The sequence below is a fragment of the Siphateles boraxobius genome, unplaced genomic scaffold, assembly GCF_051911475.1.
Source record: "Siphateles boraxobius isolate OS27281-9 unplaced genomic scaffold, OSU_SipBor_1 13, whole genome shotgun sequence".
NCBI classification, from domain to species: domain Eukaryota; kingdom Metazoa; phylum Chordata; class Actinopteri; order Cypriniformes; family Leuciscidae; genus Siphateles; species Siphateles boraxobius.
This window is the reverse complement of record NW_027508733.1, coordinates 21,635,084-21,657,276: the sequence shown is the minus strand read 5'-3', so window position 1 is coordinate 21,657,276 and position 22,193 is coordinate 21,635,084. Positions and strand designations below refer to the sequence as shown.

The following is a 22,193-nucleotide window of genomic DNA, read 5'->3' as shown; positions in this document are numbered from 1 at the left end:
ATAAAAACACAAACGACCTCAAGAAACAATTTAATTGAGATTTTTCCATAAACATTATACATATTTTAGTTAATAATTAATTCGGTTATATATTAATTATAATGAATCTTAGTTATAGTGCATCTTGCACTGCTAGTAATGTTGAGTGCGTAACAATGAGAATTGTGCTTAATTATTGACAGATTATGTAACTCCGTTAGAAAGCCTGTAAATTAGCCTACATTCTATCCTATTCCAGTTTTACATACTGCACAAATGTGAGTTCATAAATCAGACATTAAGCCTATTATCGCGAATGTGACTACATTCTATTTGAATGTTTATTTCCAGTCGGGGCTTTTTTTGTTTGTTAGAACGCATGACGTAACGCATACGCCACGCCCATTCGTGTTCCGAGTATAAATACTGCGGGCCTACAACCTTAACACATTCAGTCGGAGCACGGACAGAGAAGAGTCGGGCCTTGACGTTGGCCGGATGGTTAAATCCAACCTCCAGACGATTCTGAATAGCCACTGTTTTGTCAGAGAAAAAGAGAGTAATATATCCAAGATGCCAGTGATCGAAATGACCCGTAATAAACCCGAGAATGAAAGGTAATGTGGTACTTTAATGTAGCTCGCTTGTTTGAGGCCTTGTTTTAGCTGTACAGCCTAGCGAGCTTTAAATTATATGACGAAATACACTGTAATGTTGTACTCCTTATTGTTTGTTTTTTGCTAGCAGAATGAGATTTAAGTCTATCCATCTGTCAAAACTATTTTCAGTAAAGTAAAAGAAAAAAGAATGATTGTTAAATGTCACGTGAGAAAGCCTCGCATTTCAGGTGGGATTTGGTCAGTCACTGGCTAGAATGATTGACAGGCCCGTTGCCAGGTAACAGATTTTCGCGTTCGTAGAACATTCGAGAAACGTCCAAATCACCCATTCAAACAGTGGTTATTTCCAATGTCTGATTAAATGCCTTTAGCTGTAACGTTAGATTCTGTCTCAGTTTGGCTTTCGAGCCAATCATAGATATCTTAAACCTCATTATCTAAAATCATAACATTTTATTTATGATTTCTTTTTATAGACACCAGTTTACGCATTTATTCAGGTGTTGCTCAGCTCAACATGTGATTGACTGGTTACGTTGAGTGTTCGAGAGGTGACTAACGTTGCAATGCTAACGTTAGCTAGCAATCAGGGAAATTGCTTTTGTGTCACTGCTAAGCGGATGTTGCTAACGTTAATCTTTAAACGTCGCCTCGCCCATCTCCCCTTGTTTGTTCGTTAATCTATCATGCCCAGGTTGCTGAACTGAATGGAGAACCATGATGTTTTTAAATGATTAAGTAATTCAGAAAACTTAATACCATTTTAAGTTTTCCTCTTAATCTAGTATTAAAAGTTTAATATGAAAATCTGTTTTGTGTAAATTTATGTATTTTATAAAAAAAGAGCAGGTATCAAGGAAAATGTGCCTTAATCCATTGGAAAATTATATTCTGCATTGTTATTTTTAGATGTTGGCATGTCTTAACTTGCAGGGCTGCATATATAGGGTTTTTGTTACCGGTTACTACATTTTGTATCCTTTTTGGTTGGACCATATTATCCATTTGTCTTAAATGCAGCAACGCTTCACAAATCCCAGGTCTTAAAGTAACCCCGTTTACTCAGTCTAAATGTCGGTGTTCATTCACCTGCTACAGGCTGTTGTGTAACCACCGCTCATCCCATCCCACACGACCCAGCATCTGTAACGGGCTTGGTTTGTCCCATGTGAGTGGAGAGTAAGGTGATCTGGCTTTATTAGGCAGTTTTCAGTGGGAAACTCAAAAGACAAGAGACAAAAGGCCCTCACATGTGGTACTGAATTGAAATGAGGTTGCTCTGGTTTCACAGATGCATCCATTCAGTTTTGGTCTGGTTATTAAAGATTTGCATTCACGCAAAACTGCAGCACATTCTTGGAATAAACCAAGCGATATCGTCTGCTGGTGCGCTGTGGATGCTAATATAGTTACATCTATAGCCTAGTGGGAAAGAATGAATAAAACTTTTTTTTCATTCAAGCTACCCCAATTTATAAAAAGGCATCATGCTGCTGCTTCCTCACCTAGTCAGACAGCTACGGTCTCTCTGCATTTATAAAAAAACATTTATACATTTTTATCAATGTTGAAACATACCCAGTGTATTGAACCTTTGGAATTGCCCTCATGCTCTACCAGTTGAGCTACTGGAACTTACTAGTCTATCGTTCATTAATTTTTACCCATTATATGCTGATGTCATCCTGTCTGTTAACAAGTATGTTGTTGTGTTTCCTGGTTACAGTTCCCATCGCTGCAGTAACCCGCGTCCGGGGCCTCTGTGGTGTTCCTGATGTCCCTCACCCACCCCTGAAGATCCCAGGTGGGCGAGGGAATGATCAGCGGGATCACAGTCTTTCAGCTAAGCTATTCTATTCTGTGAGTGCACAGGTTTGGGTCACATGAAAGCGAATGTGTGAATAAAATAAAATTGGAAATAAGTAATGTATACATTTTAGTTTTCAGACTCTAATTCTATACATTACTTAAGGCCTGTTCACATCAATAATGATTACTATAACGATGAAGATGTAGTTCTAAAGTATTTTAAATATAAACAGTTCACGCTACAACTATAACTGCATAGAGAAATAATATTATTGTAATTATCCATGAACAGTAAAAACAATTACAACCAATCAGAATCCATTCTGCTTGAGTATTTAAAGTGGCAGAAGACAACTGCAGAAAGTGCTAGGGCTGTGGCGTTAATGAACTAACTACGTGGGGTGGGGGGTTGTTTTGAAATAAAAAATAAATAAATAAAATAAACAAGGCTCAAACATCCATTTAGTAACAGACGTGTTTGAGCAATTTTTTCAAAGAAACCGACAGTTTACCTGTAAAGCATTGAAATGAATATTAGTAAATAATGGTAACGGTAAAATATAATAAAGTTAAATGTTTTAAAAAAAAAAAACATATAGCCTAACGCTCTGTGCTTTAAGAGGGATGCGGGACATGAGCAGGAAAGAGACAGTCATTCTCTTTTCTGATATCATTGTTTTGTACCTTTTGTAAAAGGTCTGAAGAGCAAATTTTATCTTCTACAAGGTGGAACTGTTAGAAAGAATTTGACGTGCAAATAAAAATGTAGGCTATCTGTCCTACTGTGTTTTTCTACTTTACCACAGTAAAAAATGCGACTATAATAGACCTAATTAAAAGCGAACCAAGGAAGAAACATTTATAATCCCCTTCGAAAATGGTTGAGACGTGAAGATTTGGGAAAAGAAACCAGATTCCATGTCCAGTGGAATCTCGAAAGGAATATTGTTAAATTCGCTGATAATCGGGTGACCAGATCGCAAACCAGAATACAAAGCCGACAAAGTTTAAATTTATGGTCTCAATCACAACTCCCATTCGTCATGAACCCAAATGTTTTCATGGCTGCGATTGTAACATTTCTTTTGTAAACCAAGCTTTGGACTTGTTATTCATGTTAAACCGCATTCACATATAAAAAATTTTTTGTCCCACCACCAGTGCTTCTCAGCTACCGGTGATGCGGTTGTCAAATCTTTATATCATCTGCTGGTTTGGACGCTTATAGTTATCTTTATAGTTATTGTTCTTGGTGTGAATTGGCCTTGAGTCTTTAGAATGCATTCTGCTTAAAGATAGTGTTAGCATGTATGCGGTTATCTCACTGTGCAAGGGTCGTATCTTATCTACAAATATGAATCTCATAACTTATGGAAAATGAGGTTGGACATTCCACCTCACCTGACTTGTCATGTTAATGATTTGAATGTCATCCATTGCTACAGTTTGTTAAATGACTGTACAGCAGTAATTGCCCATGAGTGCATGCATGCATATAACTGTATTTGTGTCCTCTTTGTAGGATGCTCAGTTACTGGTTCTCGAGGAAGCCCCCACGTTGAACAGCCGTGTACGGTTTTTGCTTTTTGAGCGCCGCTGCTCTGTGAGCAAGCACTTAGTTTGGAGGGGGGCACTGAAAGGGGCAAACCTTTACATCGAAATCCCCACTGGTGTCCTCCCGGAAGGGAGCAAAGATAGGTGAGTCAAATTAACGTTATCTTTGTTTTTTTTCTCTCCCCACTCAAAATTAATTTTGGCTCAAACTGGTTCTATTTCTTTGGCAACAGTTTTTCACTCTTGCTGGAGTTTGCAGAGGAGAAGTTACAGGTTGATCATGTTTTCATCTGCTTCCATAAGAACCGAGATGACAGAGGTAAGGATTATGGCTTTTATCTCCCTTCATGCTTTTTGTTTGAGTTATTTGGGCCTATTTTAACCCTTTCCGCTACCATCTCCAGCATCGCTGCTGCGGACATTCAGTTTCATGGGCTTTGAGATTGTGAGACCGGGTCATCCCCTCGTCCCAACCCGCCCCGACGCTTTATTCATGGCTTACAGCATAGAAAGAGACACGGATAGTGACGAATAAAGCTTATCAATCACATTTTGCTTCTAATAACTGTGCTGTATCTCACCCAACATGCTGTATCTCACCATTAAAAGAAACTGTATGAATATGTCAAATTGATTTTTCTTTTTTTCTTCCTCCTGTTAATTACTACATTGTATTTCTTGTAAGGGTTGTGCTGTATTTTCGGTCGTATTTGCACTAGTGTCTAAATGCATTTCTGCAGTGACCATTAGTTTAAGCGATTACCACGGGGCTTAACTTCCAGTGTAATTGGATTATTTGCTGATTCCCTTTCACCCATTCCCACACTGATCATTTTTAGAACATAATATTTATGGTTAAGATCTCAAGCAACAATGTATGTAGAATCATGTATTTTTTTTCATTGCTGATATTTGATTTCTTTACCAGTGCTTTCTTAATGTGTGCATGAAATTTGAGTTTAGTTATGACTTCAATAGGATTTGTCTGCATGTTTCCTACAGTGTGCAGAATAAAAAATGCTCACCCTACAACACCGACTTGGTTTTGCTACCTTTTTTCATTTCCACATGCATAATGTAAATTATTAGATCATGTATCACTGTGTTTTCAGAAACTTTATTTTCCTTCTAACCCCCAGTGTTTTGTAATGCTCATTTTTCCAGGTATTCTTAATAAGTAAACTCCACAAAATCAACCATCAATAAGCTGATTTTGTAATAGATTGTATATATTAGAGAGGCCTTTACTGTACATAGGATATAATCTGCCTCCTGTGATCGGTTTAATGTAACAAGTGTTTCACATGGTAGTTTTGTAGCCAGAAGTAAGTGAGAAATTATTGTAATGCATATGTACAAAGTGCCACATGACATTGGAGGGGTAAAATTAATTGTGGCCAAAATTAAGAATGTTGCGTAAAAGGGAACTAAATCAAGAGTGGCTTCAATTTAACAAAGTTTCAGAAAGAAATGGATATCTTGGCCATGAGTTAAGCGTTTGTTCTCATGTCATGTGTGGGCCTCTGAACAAATATGTTTTTTATTCATTTTATGATGGGAAGTATACAGCAGTACATGAATATGAATAACAAATATGCTACAAAGTTATATTATTAGGATTTTAAAACTGTTCATTTAGGTTATATAGCTAAATTAATCAACAGTTATATCTAAGTGTCTCTATCTGACAATTGTCATTAACATTTGAATTTTAATGTTAAGCAGGTTTAAAAAAGTCATGAAGGCCCATGCGTTCAGTAATGCTAAGCATAGTCTTGGGGTCAGTAAGGGATAGATATTGCAGGCAGAGATAATCTTCCCAGTCCAAGCCATATTGAGCCTGAAAGAGTCCCTTTTCAGCAAGCTTGAGGACTAAAAGAGATCGCTTAAGTAGCAGCCAATTAGAAAACACAGAGCTCTCCAGTTGGCTCTGCTGAAAAAGTCTCTTTCGTGGACCCCAAAGTAAGGCCTGGAGGACACCCACCACATCAGCCAATAGTAGCCCAGGTTTCTCAGATGTAAGCTGGGTGACCAGCCACAGCAATCCTGGAGTGTATGGAGTGTCTTGTGGCACCTTTGACACGGATGAGCAACCATCAGTGAGATGTAGGCAGTACCTCAGCAAAGTTCCCAACTGGAACTCTTGGGATGTTGCTTCTTGAAAAACTTTGTCCTCAAAATGGCTTTTCAGGACCAAACGAGGGGTGCCCCACTTCTCCCATGAAGTTTGACAAATCTCACTTTTGTGTATTAACTCTTCAGTCACCGTGATCCTGGGTGTACCTTTAGAAGTGTCTGTATTCATATCCCTTACCTTCTTCATTTTACTAGGGTATTCCCAAGTGTCAGCCCCCTTGCTCGTGATATGAGGCCACACTAAAGTCGCACTCTGTGGTTTCAGTTCCCTGTTAATTACTTTAAAATGTCCCAGCTGCTGTAGTCCTAGTACCAACTGGAGGACAAGAAGACAAAGCCTCCTCTCATAAACCTCAGGAAGGCTGGAGTGCAAAGAGTGTCCTTCCTCAACAAAGTCCTCCAGTGTTCCCAATGGAAAGTCTCTTACCACAGTCACACTAAAATCTTTCCTTAGAAGATCAGCTACTGTTTGCTGTTGGCACACCTCAGTGGTGTCCCCATGTGAAGGCTCTGAAGTTTTCTCAGCATGCTGCAAGGTGGAAGTTTGATCCGTAGCTGTGTTATGTGGGAAATGGACCACTCCTTGCTCAATGTTAGGATGCAGCATGGATATAGCACAATCTGATACCAAATCTTCTCTGTGAACCTGCCGAAACATTTAGGAGTCGTCTTCAAAATACTCATTTTCTTTTATACAGAAACATGCAACGTAGGATTCTCTACTCCTTTGCCCAAAAACTGTTGCATTGTGGCTAAATACTTGCCCTTAAAACTACATAGCACGCGTCAAACTGTTGGTGCTGTTTCTCAACACCTGGCATGATGAAGGAAGTGTGGTTTGAGGGTTTTGTACTGCAAGCTAGGGTTGCCTTATAAGGGTGCACATTCTGCTTGTGGTTCAGGGGCATGGCCTGGGAATCGTTAATGGCCTACTTAGATCTTTGGATTTAAAACCCTTGTGCACAAAATATACAACTGCGCATTGCTACAGTATCTAACTAGATCCCTTGTACATCTAATTTAGATTGGTCACCGTTTGTAATTACAGTGTTGATGTCCTTACCTTTGCCGAAAACAGCCTCCCAGGAATCTTCGAACAACGCACCAAGTAGAAAGCATCCCTCTCTGTCCACTGCTCGTCACACAATATAAAGTCATTAGGTTGAGAAGTCTTTGCCATCTCCATTTCCTGTTCATTTAGGAAGATGCTCGATTCAATGTTTTGCAATGTGTTCTTGAGAAACTGGAGATAACACTCTTGAATACCCATGGAAACTTGCTCATGGCTCTGGAAGCTTCTGAGGACTCTTTGAAGTTGCTCATCTGGTGTATCAAAGTTCACTCTGTGCAAGGACGGACCTTGATGTAGCTCCTCTTGTACCTCTTCCTCTTTTAGTGTAAGTGTGCCATGGAATGGTGCTATCATGTATAATGGATTTTCATAGAAGGTTCCTGTATGATCATGGTAAGATGGGTCCAGAGCCTCCGCTGGGAGGGATAGGGTTCTCTTCAGACTTTTTTTAGGTACTGGAGGAGGAGTTTGATCAGAGAAGAATCTTGCCTGGTGATTTTCTGAGCAACACAACAAGGTCAAAATTACTTCTAGCAGTAGAGCAAACACATGCATTCTCAGATGCGGTGCATGTCATGTGTTATGGAACAATGAAATGAATTTTGTGGAAACTCTCAGTTCCCACAGTGCCATGAGACAGACTCCCTCTGCGTGGTTTAGTTGTTTGTTTAGCGGCTTACTGTATTGGTTTCAGGTGTTACTTCCCTCAAAATACGTATGTAAAAGAAAAAAGTGTAAAAACAACAAAAACCATAACCAGAAATGAGGAAGGCTATGCATGTGAAACGTTACAGAATCAAGTTCTCATTTTACTAAGATCCTTATCATTGCTGCAAAACTAGCATTTTTGTATAAAACTTAACAAACACACCAGGTTCATCCAGACAATGCCAGACATCATAAGTGCTCACCATAGCGATGGTGTATTGGACAGTGGGCTGCATTACAGTAAGTAGGAGTGAACACTTCAGCAAATGGAGACACTGGTGTCTGTGGTCCAGACAAGAGTAGATCTCCCACCTTCAGATCTAGATCCTGGATGGAGCTTGAAGATGACTTGCTCCTAAAAATGCGCACATGCGAGTTAACAGAGATACAGAAACAACAGAACAAATTACTGGGCTAGACCTGCTTCATTTGTATTTCATTATACTAAGCATGGAGTAACTTTTGTGGTATGATGTTTCCTGTATTACAGCTAGCATGTGTCAAGTCATAACACTAGCATTTCTTACCTGCGCTGTTTGATGGGCAGTGCAGGTGGCGATGCCCCTCCTGACGCTCCCAGGAGAGTATAGTCTGTTGCTTGATCCATTGTAGTTTAGCGTGTGACAGTGAGAGCATCCGTGAATGTGCTTTACCCTCCTACAAATGTCAGTTCCTGTAGTTTTCTTCTAGTGCATTAGCACACACACAGTTATCTCACTCAGACATTGCCACAGCATATCTAGCATCTGAGGTTGGCAGCGGAAAAGCTGTGTGCGTTTTGTGCACATCTGTTCTCTGTACTTTCAAATAGGAAATTTTAAAATAAGGAACCAATTTTTGTAAGTTCTAGATAAGTACCTTTTACTGTCATGGCATGGGATGACATGTTTATTTGCATTGTGCTCATGCACTGAGCTTAGTTTGTGTCAAACATGAATCTAAGGATTACTTTTTTTTATCTTAGTGAGATTTTCTATAAATTGGAGGAATTTTTAAAATTTTGATATTTTAGTTGTGTTTTCTACATAACATTTAACTAAGCAACTTAAAGCACACCAGTTATAAACTCCTTGCAACAATGAAGTTGTTTGGAGACAAACACTGCAAGATACCAGTGATAGAGTGATCATCATACACTGTCATCTTTCAGTCACTAGAGGATGCTGTTGTACCTTTTTAAACAATAAGCAACCTCAAACAAGACTTGAGATCAGAAATCAGAAATTGTTATTTCCTTACTAAATAGTAGGTTAAAAACAGTGTGACAAAAGTATGACCGAATTCACAGTACTCATTAAAGAGTAGGCAAAAAGTGCCGGGATGACCTACTACTTTGAGTAAGATTCTTAAGTGTGCATACGATGACACTTTATTATCCGATAAGGCCACAGGAAAGGATTTGTGAATGGCAGTGAAGTGAGCAACAACTGTAGGTCACATGATAATGACAACATGACGAATGTAGGATGTCCAGATTACATTCATACTACACACACTCATATAGTATGTACTTTTTAAGCCGTCGCAAAGTCAGGAGAGTATGCGATTCTGGACGCAGCACTTGTGTGCCTGATTTTGGAATGGGCCTGATAAAGACTGGATTCAGTTCAGTTAAACTGAACTTCAGATGATTCAATTCAATTGGACTGCACCATTTACACAGCACTTTTAACAATGCCCAATATCCCAAAGTTGCTTTACTGAGTGGCAAAAGCAGGAGCGAAAACCTCCCCAAGTCTAAGTCTAATAAAAACTTAGTAGGAACCAAAACCCAACCCAGAAGGTAGAGCCAGATAAAAAAAGTTGTCAAGTTAAGTATCTATTGGAAAAAATGAACTTCTGAATTCTGAATAACAATAAGATTGTGGTTGGTCATATGCAATTGAATATTTTATACCCCTGCCCTGCTGGTAGGTGTTGTAACTACACCATCTGTATAAATGATCTTTTTCCATTCACAGCCATACAAAATTAGCCATGCATTCTGAAAACATTTTCTTTTTATCAAAATGACATATATATTGCTAGTATTTCCTTATATTATTATACTGTTTTTTTTAAGGGAATGGCTAATTAAACTTAAAAGTATAAAATGTATACATATTTTTTTCTGAAACAACTGCAAGCATTTCAGTTACATCAGTTTATTGCATGCATAAGAATAAGATGGCCTGAAAGTTTCTATGTTCAGGGGTGATATGTTTAAATTTCAAATTAAAAACAATGTATTAAACAGACCTTTAGGTGGCGCTGGATGGTTCAGCAAAAAAAAAAAAATGTATCAAACATGAAAAGCATTGTCAGACAGAATTTAAAGGCACAGTATGTAAGTTTCGCTGCTAGATGTGGCTTATTCAAAACAATAACAAAGGTGTAGTTTGATTGTGCCGTGAATGAGTGTTACCCCTTTTCCACCAAAAAAGAACTGGTTCCGAACTGGTGCTGGTTCAAAGTTGGTTCGGAGTTGGTTCAACTTGCGAACCTTCTCAGAACCGGTTTGTTTTTCCACTGACTAGAGCGCCCATGAATGACGTCGTTACGTCACTGTGTGCGTCGCTATACGTCTCAGCTAGAAACGCTTGCAAGTACAACATTACTTTGGGATTATCTCTAACTCGTGTAGGCTTTAAAAACAATTGAAATATGTAAGTCTTTTAATCTTTTCCTTTGATATGTAATCTTTTCTGATTAGTTATGTACCCCTGTCTCGTGTCTTTTTTTCTTTCCGTTTATTTGTTCTATATTGTGACTGTTTTCTTCTTTGCTTACATAATGTTTTCAATAAAAAAAATAGAAATAAATATAAGCTAGAAACCCTTGCGCCAACTTCAAGCATAACAATTACAATGGCGGACTACATCGTGTTTCTGCAAATGTTTCTCCTGGCTTTGCGATCCTATATTATGGTCAGAAAAGATGTATAGAACACATTTAAACCCGCCCCAGCCCCCGCCGTAAGCATGAGGTGGTAAAAGAACAGTTCTCTGGTTCTAGTCCAGCAAAGAGTTGGTGCCGGTTCTTTGGCTGTCGAAACACACCGGCTCCGAACCGGCTCTCAAAATGCTTTGGTGGAAAGGGGTATCTGGGATCTTGGAAGTTGTCGTCTTCACCTCCACAGTCGATGGAAAGCAATCCGACAGGACTCCGAGAGAAATCATGTTCATCTGTGAGCTAATGTATTAAAGTTTTATTAACATTACTGTGGTATAGAGCAAGGCGGGAGCAATCATGCTAAAAACAATAATGCTAAAATATGTTTGAGTGGGTTGAAAGTTATGTTAATGTTACTCTGTGCATTCGCTCGGTGGCTGTTATAAGACATTTGTTGCAATAGTGAAATGTAAACTTAAGTTCAATGTATTTTTTAAAAACAATTATTCATTCAACATATGTTATTTGTACACAACTGTTGCAGATCAGTCTACTCTACTCTTTCTGTCATAAAGAGTCAAATAGAATCCAGATGGATTTGCATGTTTAGATGTGCAAACTGAGTATTTCTTAGAAGTCCATCATGTCCATCCATGAATTGCAGATCAAAAGATGAATTGCAGTTCTAATTTAAGACATGAGTGCAGGGAAGAAGCTCTCATCAAAATATGAAATAAGGAAAGAGAGCGAGGGTGAGGAGGGGACAATAAGGATGCAAGCTCTGAAGAGACCCTGAAGTGGATCATCATTAAGCTCATATGCTGCTCTTAGTAAAGAGACTCTTCACATGCTGTGAGTCCTGGGGCTTCCTTATGCAGAGTTTGCCATAGATTTACGTCAGTAGCCTCATCATGTAGTCAGTAAACGCTCACAAAATGCAAGGAAACTGTCTCATGAACCCACTTGAAATAAATGGAATCTTATATGCCATACTCAAAGATGCCAAGTGGATTTTGAATACCATTTCCATATAACTAATTATTATTCCTTTTTGATAGTTCCATTAAACATGTTTTATTATGTTCTACATTGTAAAAAAAATGATTTGATCAGTAAGTTATGACAACATATTTTATTATGTTCTACATTTTAAAAAAACTGATTTGATCAGTAAGTTATGACAACATGTTTTTTTACATTGCTTTAACTCATCAAAATAAGTTAAGCAATTTTTTAAATCTTTTTTATAAGTTATACTTTTTTTTAAAAGTCAGTTTAATGTAATTTAAGTTGAAATTTAAACATCCATTTGAATGTACTTACAAATGTAAGGCTGAAACTTTTTTTTACAGTGTAAATGCAGTGGCTGGGAAAAGTATTTGGACTCTCAAGTCACACTTATATTGCATTAGACACAAAATATAAAATTATGCTATTTTTTTATTATAGCACTTTGTCTGTGCTCTTTATCCAGCTGGATTCAAAGTGATTTCGTTAGGCTAAGTTTGTCTTAATTTTGTATGATATATTTTCCATAAAATGTTTTGCTAAAAATGTGTGTTTGTGTTATATTTCTTTAAAAATAAATGTCAGTTGGATAGATTTTTTTAATGTAATTGGATTTTACAGGCTTTTTGAAGTCACTGTAGCCTATATGTCAGAAGACAGATGCTTTTGAAACCATTTGTATTTTCAAAAACTTTTATTTTCATCATAAGGTCATGGACAACATCTATCTGAACATGAGGAATTCATGCAGAAAATAAATAAATTCCCACACAACAACAAAACTTGTTCATTTACAATAGAAGGCGCTCGATTGTCATGTTATTGAGCATTGAGCAACACTGCTCTGGGTTTGTTCATTTGTGGTTTAAATTGAAGTCAAAAGACTTTCTTTCTTGTTTGCGAAGAATTCCCCAAAGGCTTCGCTTGCTTTTGCTGATCGGTGCTTGTTTTACTGGCTCACTGTTCTGAACCAGTTTCCTCTCGATCTCGATTCCTGTAACGCTGTGGCTTCTAAAGAAACGATGAGTGACAGAAGGCTGATGTGAAGGGGTGCTGGCATGTATCTGAATGGGGGATGTATCCAGCTTAGGGTGCCTATACGTATTGACCTCTTCATCGTGACCCCAACGTCTATGGCCCTGGGAGAAGAGCGCCTCTTCATTGGCCATTTGTGGGCTTTTGCTCAAAGTTACGAAGCCGTATGGGGTTGTGAACTTGGGAAGGTGAGGTAAGGAGAGAGCCGCTTGGCTAGCAGGGTCTGAGCAATGTTTGAGATCCGAGACAGTTTTTCTTACAGCAGATACGCTGAACCCAGAGGATGATGATGATGACGATGACACTGATGAAGAAAGAGAAAGCTTGGCATGATAGGATCCACTAATGTCGTCATAGCTCCCCCAGTCTACCTCTTCTTCGCCCTGTCCTTCTTTCTCATTCGCTCTGGATCTATAGCCATCCTCCAGGGCTAGTTTTGGAATGGTGAATTGTGGGATGCTGTCCGGGGTGACGACGATACTGCTTATGCTGTCTTTACTTCCGCGGTTTTCTAACCCCAGCGAACTTCCGAACGAGCAACTTCTCGCGGTGGCCCATTTGAGCGCGAGTTTTCCCCTGTGCGCGAAAGGGAATCCCGCGATTTCTGACTCGCTGTCGGCACTCGTGCAGTTTCCAGCACTGATTGTGCGCGTCATGTTCTTGTGCGTTGCTGGCATGCTGTGCTGTGTCTTGAAAATATTAAAATATATTGTTTATTACCAGTTTGTGGAAAGGTGTGACTGAAAGAGCAACCTCAGAGATTTATAGTCATCCAGACCCTTCAAATCGGCCCCCACTCTATTTGTTTTAGACGTGCGTAAATGTGACGAGGGAGGCGTGTGCGGAAACATGCCCAAATGTGGATCTCTCCCGCATTACGGGTCTGCTCCGTGACTGACGTTGACAGGAATGACCGAAACGAACCCCTCACGAACATGTAGTTTGTTACCATAGTTACTGCTATTGTTGTTAATAGTATTTAGCAGCTTGATAAACACAAATAAAATGGCATCAAGATTATGAAAACTCTTGGAAAAGAGATAGGCCTATATATTTCATTTATTTATCTAATAAAGCATATAGAGAATATAATTTATAACATATTATAGGCTAATATAATGCTAATATAGTTTAATTGCAATAATTAGCTATTATTCCATGGTACTGGAACAAATAATGATATATTTATCTGCAGTGGTGTAGTCGGGGCCATACGCATGTATACGCTGTATACTTACTCTTTGCCCGGGGCTGTTTGCGTATTACGACTTCTAATTATCAATATTTGCGTATACCCACTTCTTCCATAGTCCATAACTGTAATACTGACTTCCCATTTAACTGTGTGTCCAGTGCTGTTGTGTAAACTCGTGATTCTTTGTTGTAATTGGTGAAATAGGCCTAGTACTTGTATCCCACTGAGCAAATATACGTCAAAAAGATGTCATTTCGACATCTTTGTCTGTCAGTCAAGACGTCCCCTGAGGAGCCAGAATGAAAGTTTGTATTATGTCTTTTACTCTTTTTATGACGTCTTCTGAACTTCCAATATTGACGTCCAAGGGACCTCTGTACAAGGTTCAAAACTAGTTCATATGTGGTGTGGACATATTTTCAACGTCTTATAAGTTAGTCTCAGTTAGACATCATTTATACTGTTTCTGAACCAAATAAACACTCTCTGAATGCATTCAATTAAAACTCACCTTTATTTCTGTGTTTTCCATTTGTAGTTGAAAAGAAACTCTTTGTCTGAAAATCATGAAAACAAAAGAAACGTTACTCAAAACTACAGTGGATAACAATTAACTAATAACAAGCAACAATTTGGTTTAGTTGGGTCAGTGTTCACATAGAGCAGTGAGAATGTGGGAGGAGGGACTTATATTTTTATTTATAATTTAAGTGCAATTAACATTAAATGAATGCAGTAGTAAAGTGTTCAGGCCTACGTAAATAATATCTGCATAAAATCTTCAAAATTATGAAAATATCACATCATAGAGAGTCTAGTGTGGTGGACCTGGAACTGACTTCTGTCCAGGTTTTCACAACATCTCTTATGTTTCTCTGGCTGCATCCGAAAACTTTGGCAGCTTGCCTCGCTGCCTTATGACTCTGCAGGCGTTTGCCCATGAAAGTATACAAAATTGATTTCAAACAGCGTAACAGTTTAATGACCTACAGCAAAATAGAACGAGCTTTGGTAAGAATTAAACAAATAGTTAATTACTAAAGAAGTCATTTCTCACTAGAAATTACATCAGAAGTGGAAAACGTTGGTCAAAAACGTACATTTACACACAAATGACCAACTGCAACTTTCAGGCGCCATCTTTCTTTTTCTAGCTCAACTGTCACCGAATGTAGTGCACAGGATTGTGGGATATCAAAGGCAGTGAAGGATACATCTATGCTGCCTTCAAAAATCGATAAGATGAAGGTATCTCAGGAAGAGAAGCTAACATTGGATTCGGACGTGCCTTAATGCCTTCCTTCACAGTAAAAAAAAGTTTCTGCCTCAAATTTTTAGGTACTTGTTTGTTTAATTCATTTCATCTTAAATTACATTAAACTGATTTTGAAAGTTGAAAATTGCTTAAACTGGTCAAAATTGCTATTGATGAGTAAAAGCAATGTGAAAACATGTCATAAGTTTTTGATCATAATGTCTTATCTTCTCTCTCTCTATATATATATATATCAATATATATATATATATATATATACTTATATGATTGATTATATGATCAATCATATACAGTGTTGGAATGCGTCCTCCGAAGGCAGCATTTTTAAGCTCCAGCAAAGTCTTCTTAACTATAACTTTACATCAGATTAAGTTTAGAAAATATAAAATATATTATTGTGAAGTTGCGTGTTTTAGTGACCAATTTAAACAACTTAATAGAAATCAACATAAATTTACCCTTTAATTAGCAATAAAATTACAGACACAGAATAATATAAATCTAAAGTAAAATTAAACATTAGTTTGGCAAAACAACTAATTATAATGCCTACATTTTCCCATTGTGTATTGTATTTGTAGGCCTACTCCAAATACAAATAATACAATGGTATACACGTGTAAAAAAAAAAACATTTTAGGTTAAAATTTGTGTAAGGATATATTTTTAGGAATATTTTGCTGTTTATGATTCCTTGATCCACAATCATTGAGGCAATTTATTTAAAATATTTTACACTGGAATTAATTAATTTAAACGAAACGAGAAATGTACCTTATGTTTTGTATTTTTAATAATAACTTAAAAGTCTATATTATATTATAAAATCTTTGTTAATTAATTCTTTTTTTTCAAGGTAACATTTAGATTAAAAAAAAATGTGGCGATAGCATATTGCTTTTACTAAACAAACATACATGAGATAGTAATTGTGTGCTTTTTCGCGCAGTATTCTACACTACGCTATTTTCTAATTCGCACACAGTCAATATTTCCACGCATGCGGACACCCGCACAAACCGCAGTGGGCTGGATAAACGCACGTGTTTTAATTAGCACGTGCATGGTTGCTTGTAAATTGGCGGGGAATCGCTTTTAGACAGTCGGTGGATTAATTCAGAGAGCATCGAGATGACTAACCAGTGCAACTACACCGTTGAGCCAGAAAACACTGAGGGCCAAGAGGCAAGTTTACTCGATTACATTTCCCTCACTGAGACAAAACAGTTGTTTGTTTTGTTCAAACGAGGCGTTCGAGACAAATGAGTGTTTGTAAAAATTAAAACTTTTATTCCCAACAGAAGAAAGCTGTGTCGAAGAGAGGTGGAGTCGTTTCAGCCGTCCTCTGTCGGATTTCACAGTCTTGGCCAGTCAGTTTGACTGTAAGTGTAACTGTGGTAGATAAGTGTTTACAAGCTGCTGCACCCTGGTACTGAGTACCTGACTGGTCTAGTTAGTGGTCTGTTTACTCATTTCAAATGTCAGACTGGAAACAAACGATCTCAAACACGTTGGCACTCTATTTTCTTATACATTGTTTTATGTATTGCTGAAAAAACCCTAAAACTAGCTAAGATACTAAGTATCAGTGGACATTTCAGGTGTCTAGGCTGGGACACCATCTAAACCATTGAGCACCAGGTGTTAGCCAAGACCCACATAAAGCAACACAGACCAGTTTAAGCTGCGTTTACTTTAATTTCATTTAATTGGTTAACTTTATTTACTTGAATGGCTGAGTTATTACTAGCTGCATCCTGGCACTGAGTACCAGTGAGTAGTCAGTTTCCTCGTGACGTTTAAGGCTATAAAACAAACAACCATTTTAGATGCATGTTGATTTTATTTATTTATCAACACCGGTGCTAAACAAAAAAAACTAAAACCAGCCTAAACTGGTCTGCTGGTATTCGAGGAAACTTTTCAGGTGGCTGTGCTAGCTAAACCATTGAGCACCACACTGGCCCAGCATAAACCAGCTGAGACCAGAAAACCAGTTTAGGTTGGATTTATATATATAATTTTTAATTTGCTAATAATAAAAAAAAAAAATATATATATATATATATATAAATTAGTTGTAGTAAACAATTCTTTAAAAAAATTAATTAATGGTGTGGTTTTTGTTTTTAACTATTGCTCAGTTTTTAAATTCTGTAACTTGCTTTGATCCTGTATGCCGCTTAAGATGCGGGCTCTCCGTGGCTTCTGGTGGCTGTTTGGCTTCTCCACACCAGTGAAGGCCATCTCTCCAGCCGGTGAGGAAGAAGGCGGCGGCTCCCCTAAAGAAAGACCGTGCCGAACGGTCCGGAAGCGTCTCCACAGGGTCACACGGCTGCTGTTGACCATCCTGCCCCGGCGCATCCAGAGAGCTCTGGGTTATCCCGTCTGCACCAGCATTGGCTGTGCTGTGTCCCCGGGTAAGCTCATCCCTTTACTTCAGATGAAAAACCACTTTCAGATATGAAACTTGAAGTGCAGCTGGTGTTTCTGTTTTAGAGGTGCGTTGTTCCCCTACCAAGCCTTGTGGCAAAGGCTGCAAGAGAAAGCAGGATGACCTGGATGAGGAAGAGGAGGTAGATCAGCAGTCCTGGGTGGAGGCGCTCACTCAAGAACTGGCCGAGGAAGACCACGTAGTTGATCCAGATTATGAGGTTTGCTTTTTTCTTTTTCTCTTTTTTTTTTCCTTTTTTTTTCTGTCACTGCCAAATTTCAGGATACTAATCTCCTGCAGCCCAGTGGAGTTGAGACTGACAGTGAGGAATACCGATCACACAATGACACTGAGAGTGACTTGGAAATAGAGAAGGGTGTCGTGGTAATCAAAGACTTGGAGATGGTACAGTTCTCCTCACTTCTCACCACCTGTTTGCCGTTTTTAATTATTCTGAACGCTATATTCCAAGTCACCCGTGTTTCTTGTTTCAGGTAGTTCCTCCTGAGGCCTAATGATGGCAGTATGTACTAATACTAGTATGCAAATCAAGAATATTTCAACAGTTGCTGAATGTGTTCATTATGTTTGTTCTCTGGCTTTGTCTTTTTTTTTTTTTTGGCTTCCCAATTTGCAGTTTCAGTTAATTTTGTAAATTTGTGTGTTTTCAGTGTTAAATAAAAGTGTTTGTAATACTGCGTCTAATTTGGTTAAGTGTCCTACACAGTTGGCCAGTGGGTGGCAGATGCTCACTTAGTTTGACAGATACACCAACACGTTCTCTTATGAAAGTTGAAATAAAATATGGAATGGGTATGATAGAACTTTGTAGTTTTTTTTTTTTTTTTATGAATACTGAAAGCACTTACTTGAATTTTGTATACACTTGTTTTTCAGTGTGTGCATTTGTGGTCTTTTTAATTTGTGTATATACTCCATATGAAAATGCATTTAAAAATATTTACACAGGCAAAAAAACTATGTTGTGCCTTACTAAATAAGTGTAAAATATTTACACTCTCATTTATGCATACACTATGTATGTATATATAAAATGCTATTTTTATATACTCATGTTTCATGCCCAAAATTAATTAAAATATTAATTTATGTATGCACACATATATAATCTGTGCATACAGGTCCTTCTCAAAAAATTAGCATATTGTGATAAAGTTCATTATTTTCCATAATGTAATGATAAAAATTAAACTTTCATATATTTTAGATTCATTGCACACCAACTGAATTATTTCAGGTCTTTTATTGTTTTAATACTGATGATTTTGGCATACAGCTCATGAAAACCCAAAATTCCTGTCTAAAAAAATTAGCATATTTCATCCGACCAATAAAAGAAGTGTTTTTAAAACAAAAAAAGAGTCAACCTTTAAATAATTGTTCAGTTATGCACTCAATAGTCAATACTTGGTCGGGAATCCTTTTGCAGAAATGACTGCTTCAATGCGGCGTGGCATGGAGGCAATCAGCCTGTGGCACTGCTGAGGTGTTATGGAGGCCCAGGATGCTTCGATAGCGGCCTTAAGCTCATCCAGAGTGTTGGGTCTTGCGTCTCTCAACTTTCTCTTAACAATATCCCACAGATTCTCTATGGGGTTCAGGTCAGGAGAGTTGGCAGGCCAATTGAGCACAGTAATACCATGGTCAGTAAACCATTTACCAGTGGTTTTGGCACTGTGAGCAGGTGCCAGGTCGTGCTGAAAAATGAAATCTTCATCTCCATAAAGCTTTTCAGCAGATGGAAGCATGAAGTGCTCCAAAATCTCCTGATAGCTAGCTGCATTTACCCTGCCCTCGATAAAACACAGTGGACCAACACCAGCAGCTGACATGGCACCCCAGACCATCACTGACTGTGGGTACTTGACACTGGACTTCAGGCATTTTGGCATTTCCTTCTCCCCAGTCTTCCTCCAGACACTGGCACCTTGATTTCCGGATGACATGCAAAACTGAGCAACAGTCCAGTGCTGCTTCTCTGTAGCCCAGGTCAGGCGCTTCTGCCGCTGTTTCTGGTTCAAAAGTGGCTTGACCTGGGGAATGCGGCACCTGTAGCCCATTTCCTGCACACGCCTGTGCACGGTGGCTCTGGATGTTTCTACTCCAGACTCAGTCCACTGCTTCCGCAGGTCCCCCAAGGTCTGGAATCGGTCCTTCTCCACAATCTTCCTCAGGGTCCGGTCACCTCTTCTCGTTGTGCAGCGTTTTTTGCCACACTTTTTCCTTCGCACAGACTTCCCACTGAGGTGCCTTGATACAGCACTCTGGGAACAGCCTATTTGTTCAGAAATTTCTTTCTGTCTTACCCTCTTGCTTGAGGGTGTCAATGATGGCCTTCTGGACAGCAGTCAGGTCGGCAGTCTTACCCATTATTGCGGTTTTGAGTAATGAAACAGGCTGGGAGTTTTTAAAAGCCTCAGGAATCTTTTGCAGGTGTTTAGAATTAATTAGTTGATTCAGATGATTAGGTTAATAGCTCGTTTAGAGACCCTTTTCATGATATGCTAATTTTTTGAGATAGGAATTTTGGGTTTTCATGAGCTGTATGCCAAAATTATCAGTATTAAAACAATAAAAGACCTGAAATATTTCAGTTGGTGTGCAATGAATCTAAAATATATGAAAGTTTAATTTTTATCATTACATTATGGAAAATAATGAACTTTATCACAATATGCTAATTTTTTGAGAAGGACCTGTATAATATTTATAAGTTTTTATATATTCCATGAAGATAAAAATATGCAGAATGTGTATATATCAGTTATAGGCTATATAATGTGAAATATAGTATTTCATTTAATATTTAAAAATATGCACAGCCAGAATAGGGGCTGTCTGAATGGTTTGGACTTGGCATTTTTTTGATTTGCTTTAACAAAAAGAGCTAAAAAATTTTTCAAAGATAACCGGACACCATTTGTTGAATTGAATGTGCAATATGATGAAGGGATTTGCTCCAATCTGAAGCTTTTTTTCATGCAGTATTATTTTTCAACCTTTCAAGAATTTTTTGAAAGACACCTGCTTTCCCAGAAGAAAGCTATTTTGTGTATTGACCTGATAGGTTTAAAAAAAAAAGTATTTTGAAGGGTGCTGCTCATTTATGTTCGTCCTCATTTTCTTTCTGTACCTTCTCACGTCTCAGCTGCACTCCATTTCGGATGCGAAGGAAGAAAATGAGGATGAGGGAATCAAAGGAAATTTGTATATTGGAATATTTTTGATCACTCGAGTGTCACTTCAAAGCGTCATCAGCTGCGCTCAAGTGATCTGCCCTTATGTTGTAAAATGTTGGTTATTTAATAAATTAAAAACTAATAATAAAGCATGATGCCCTGTTGAAATATATGAGATTTATGGATTAAGTAGGTTGTGAAGATAAAGCATAAATTAAAATTGTGTCGTATGTGAAGGGGTAGGAGAATTCATATTGGCATCAGGTTTTTCGACGACGACAAAGACTTCCGCATAGGATACACCTGTGCATCCTGACTCATAGCTCCTCTGGAAGCTTCCTCACTCCTTCCTTACTCATCTCAGAACTGAAATGTCCTTCAAGATGGCTTTCCTTGATCAGTTTCCGGGTCACTGGCTAGAGGATGGAGGAGCGAAGGAAACGAGGAAGCATCAGTTTGAGTTTTGGGAAGCACCCATTGATTATTCCAGCCTCTACCTACGATTTATTAAAATTTCGTCATTGGTTAAGTTGGGAAAACAAACTTACAACCCCTTGAGGCTGATGTGAACGCGAGCGCTCGCTCCTGAAGGCACTAACACCTACACTGGTGCGCTTTTAGCCGAAGGTGAGCGCCTTTCTTGCTCCTCGAGAAGAGGGGGTGGATTGTTGCCAAGGACTCTTCACGGCCCTTTGCACAGCAAGAAGATCATTTTCAAGCTGCATATGGCAGAGGAAACGCACACCCTCCCCAAGTTCGCAAATGAGCACATTCAATTCAGTAGTGAGGTGGTGCGGAAGTGCGCACATATCCATGTGAAAGAACACAGCGAATCGGGCCAACCATCAAAACGGTTCTTTTTTTGTTGACCTAGCTAGGAGTTTTCCCCGTTGTTTTCTGACAGCTGTAAACAGGCGGTGAAGGAAAAACGTAATGCGATTGTTCTTGGAGGCTTTGAGAAGAACAGAGATTCTGAGGGGGTAAGAACGGGGAAAAGCCTTCACAAGTATACATCAGATCTATGGCCTGCTGGGATTTCTTAGCTGTCGGGCGTTTTTTTGAAGAGGAGACGGAAGAGTCTTGGGAGAATCGTGTTTTTAGTGTGCCTGAAATAGCGCTTGTGCACCAGGAGCTCTTCTTATCCCCCACTTCTCCTTTTTTCCTTTAATGTAGATGATGCTGTGTGTGAGTTCGAAACCAATGCGATACGGTCTTTTTGTGGGGTGCGATGCCTTATACTCGATTCACTTCCTTAAGCTATGCTTAGATGCTGACTTATTGACTGTGGATGCAATT

General features: G+C 38.5%; 3 protein-coding genes across 4 annotated transcripts; 2 read left to right on the top strand and 1 right to left on the bottom strand.

The window, feature by feature from the left end:
* The first annotated feature begins 411 nt into the window (after positions 1–411).
* Positions 412–4,994, top strand: oaz1a (ornithine decarboxylase antizyme 1a). The gene is given in 6 exon segments (XM_077226494.1): positions 412–596; positions 2,326–2,371; positions 2,373–2,459; positions 3,931–4,106; positions 4,196–4,281; positions 4,367–4,994. Coding segments are annotated over 6 exon segments (645 nt in total). The 5' UTR covers positions 412–477; the 3' UTR covers positions 4,498–4,994.
* Positions 4,995–5,059: 65 nt separating this feature from the next.
* On the bottom strand, positions 5,060–8,677 carry LOC143736014 (inactive tyrosine-protein kinase PRAG1). 2 transcript variants are annotated; one of them, XM_077226492.1, is made up of 4 exons: positions 8,406–8,677; positions 8,082–8,233; positions 7,162–7,670; positions 5,060–6,744 (listed from the first exon to the last, which is right to left on the bottom strand). In XM_077226492.1, the coding sequence occupies exons 1-4, from the start codon at positions 8,483–8,485 to the stop codon at positions 5,680–5,682; spliced, it is 1,806 nt and encodes a 601-aa protein (XP_077082607.1). In that variant the 5' UTR covers positions 8,486–8,677; the 3' UTR covers positions 5,060–5,679. The 2 variants fall into 2 exon arrangements, with proteins under 2 accessions (XP_077082607.1, XP_077082608.1); XM_077226493.1 differs by having other exon boundaries at positions 8,082–8,230; positions 8,406–8,616.
* A 7,581-nt stretch (positions 8,678–16,258) lies between these two features.
* Positions 16,259–18,395, top strand: org (oogenesis-related gene). Its single transcript, XM_077226491.1, has 6 exons — positions 16,259–16,448; positions 16,565–16,645; positions 17,452–17,683; positions 17,763–17,917; positions 17,998–18,102; positions 18,192–18,395. Exons 1-6 carry the CDS (start codon positions 16,395–16,397, stop codon positions 18,210–18,212), a joined length of 648 nt encoding a protein of 215 aa, XP_077082606.1. The 5' UTR covers positions 16,259–16,394; the 3' UTR covers positions 18,213–18,395.
* Positions 18,396–22,193: the final 3,798 nt, after the last annotated feature.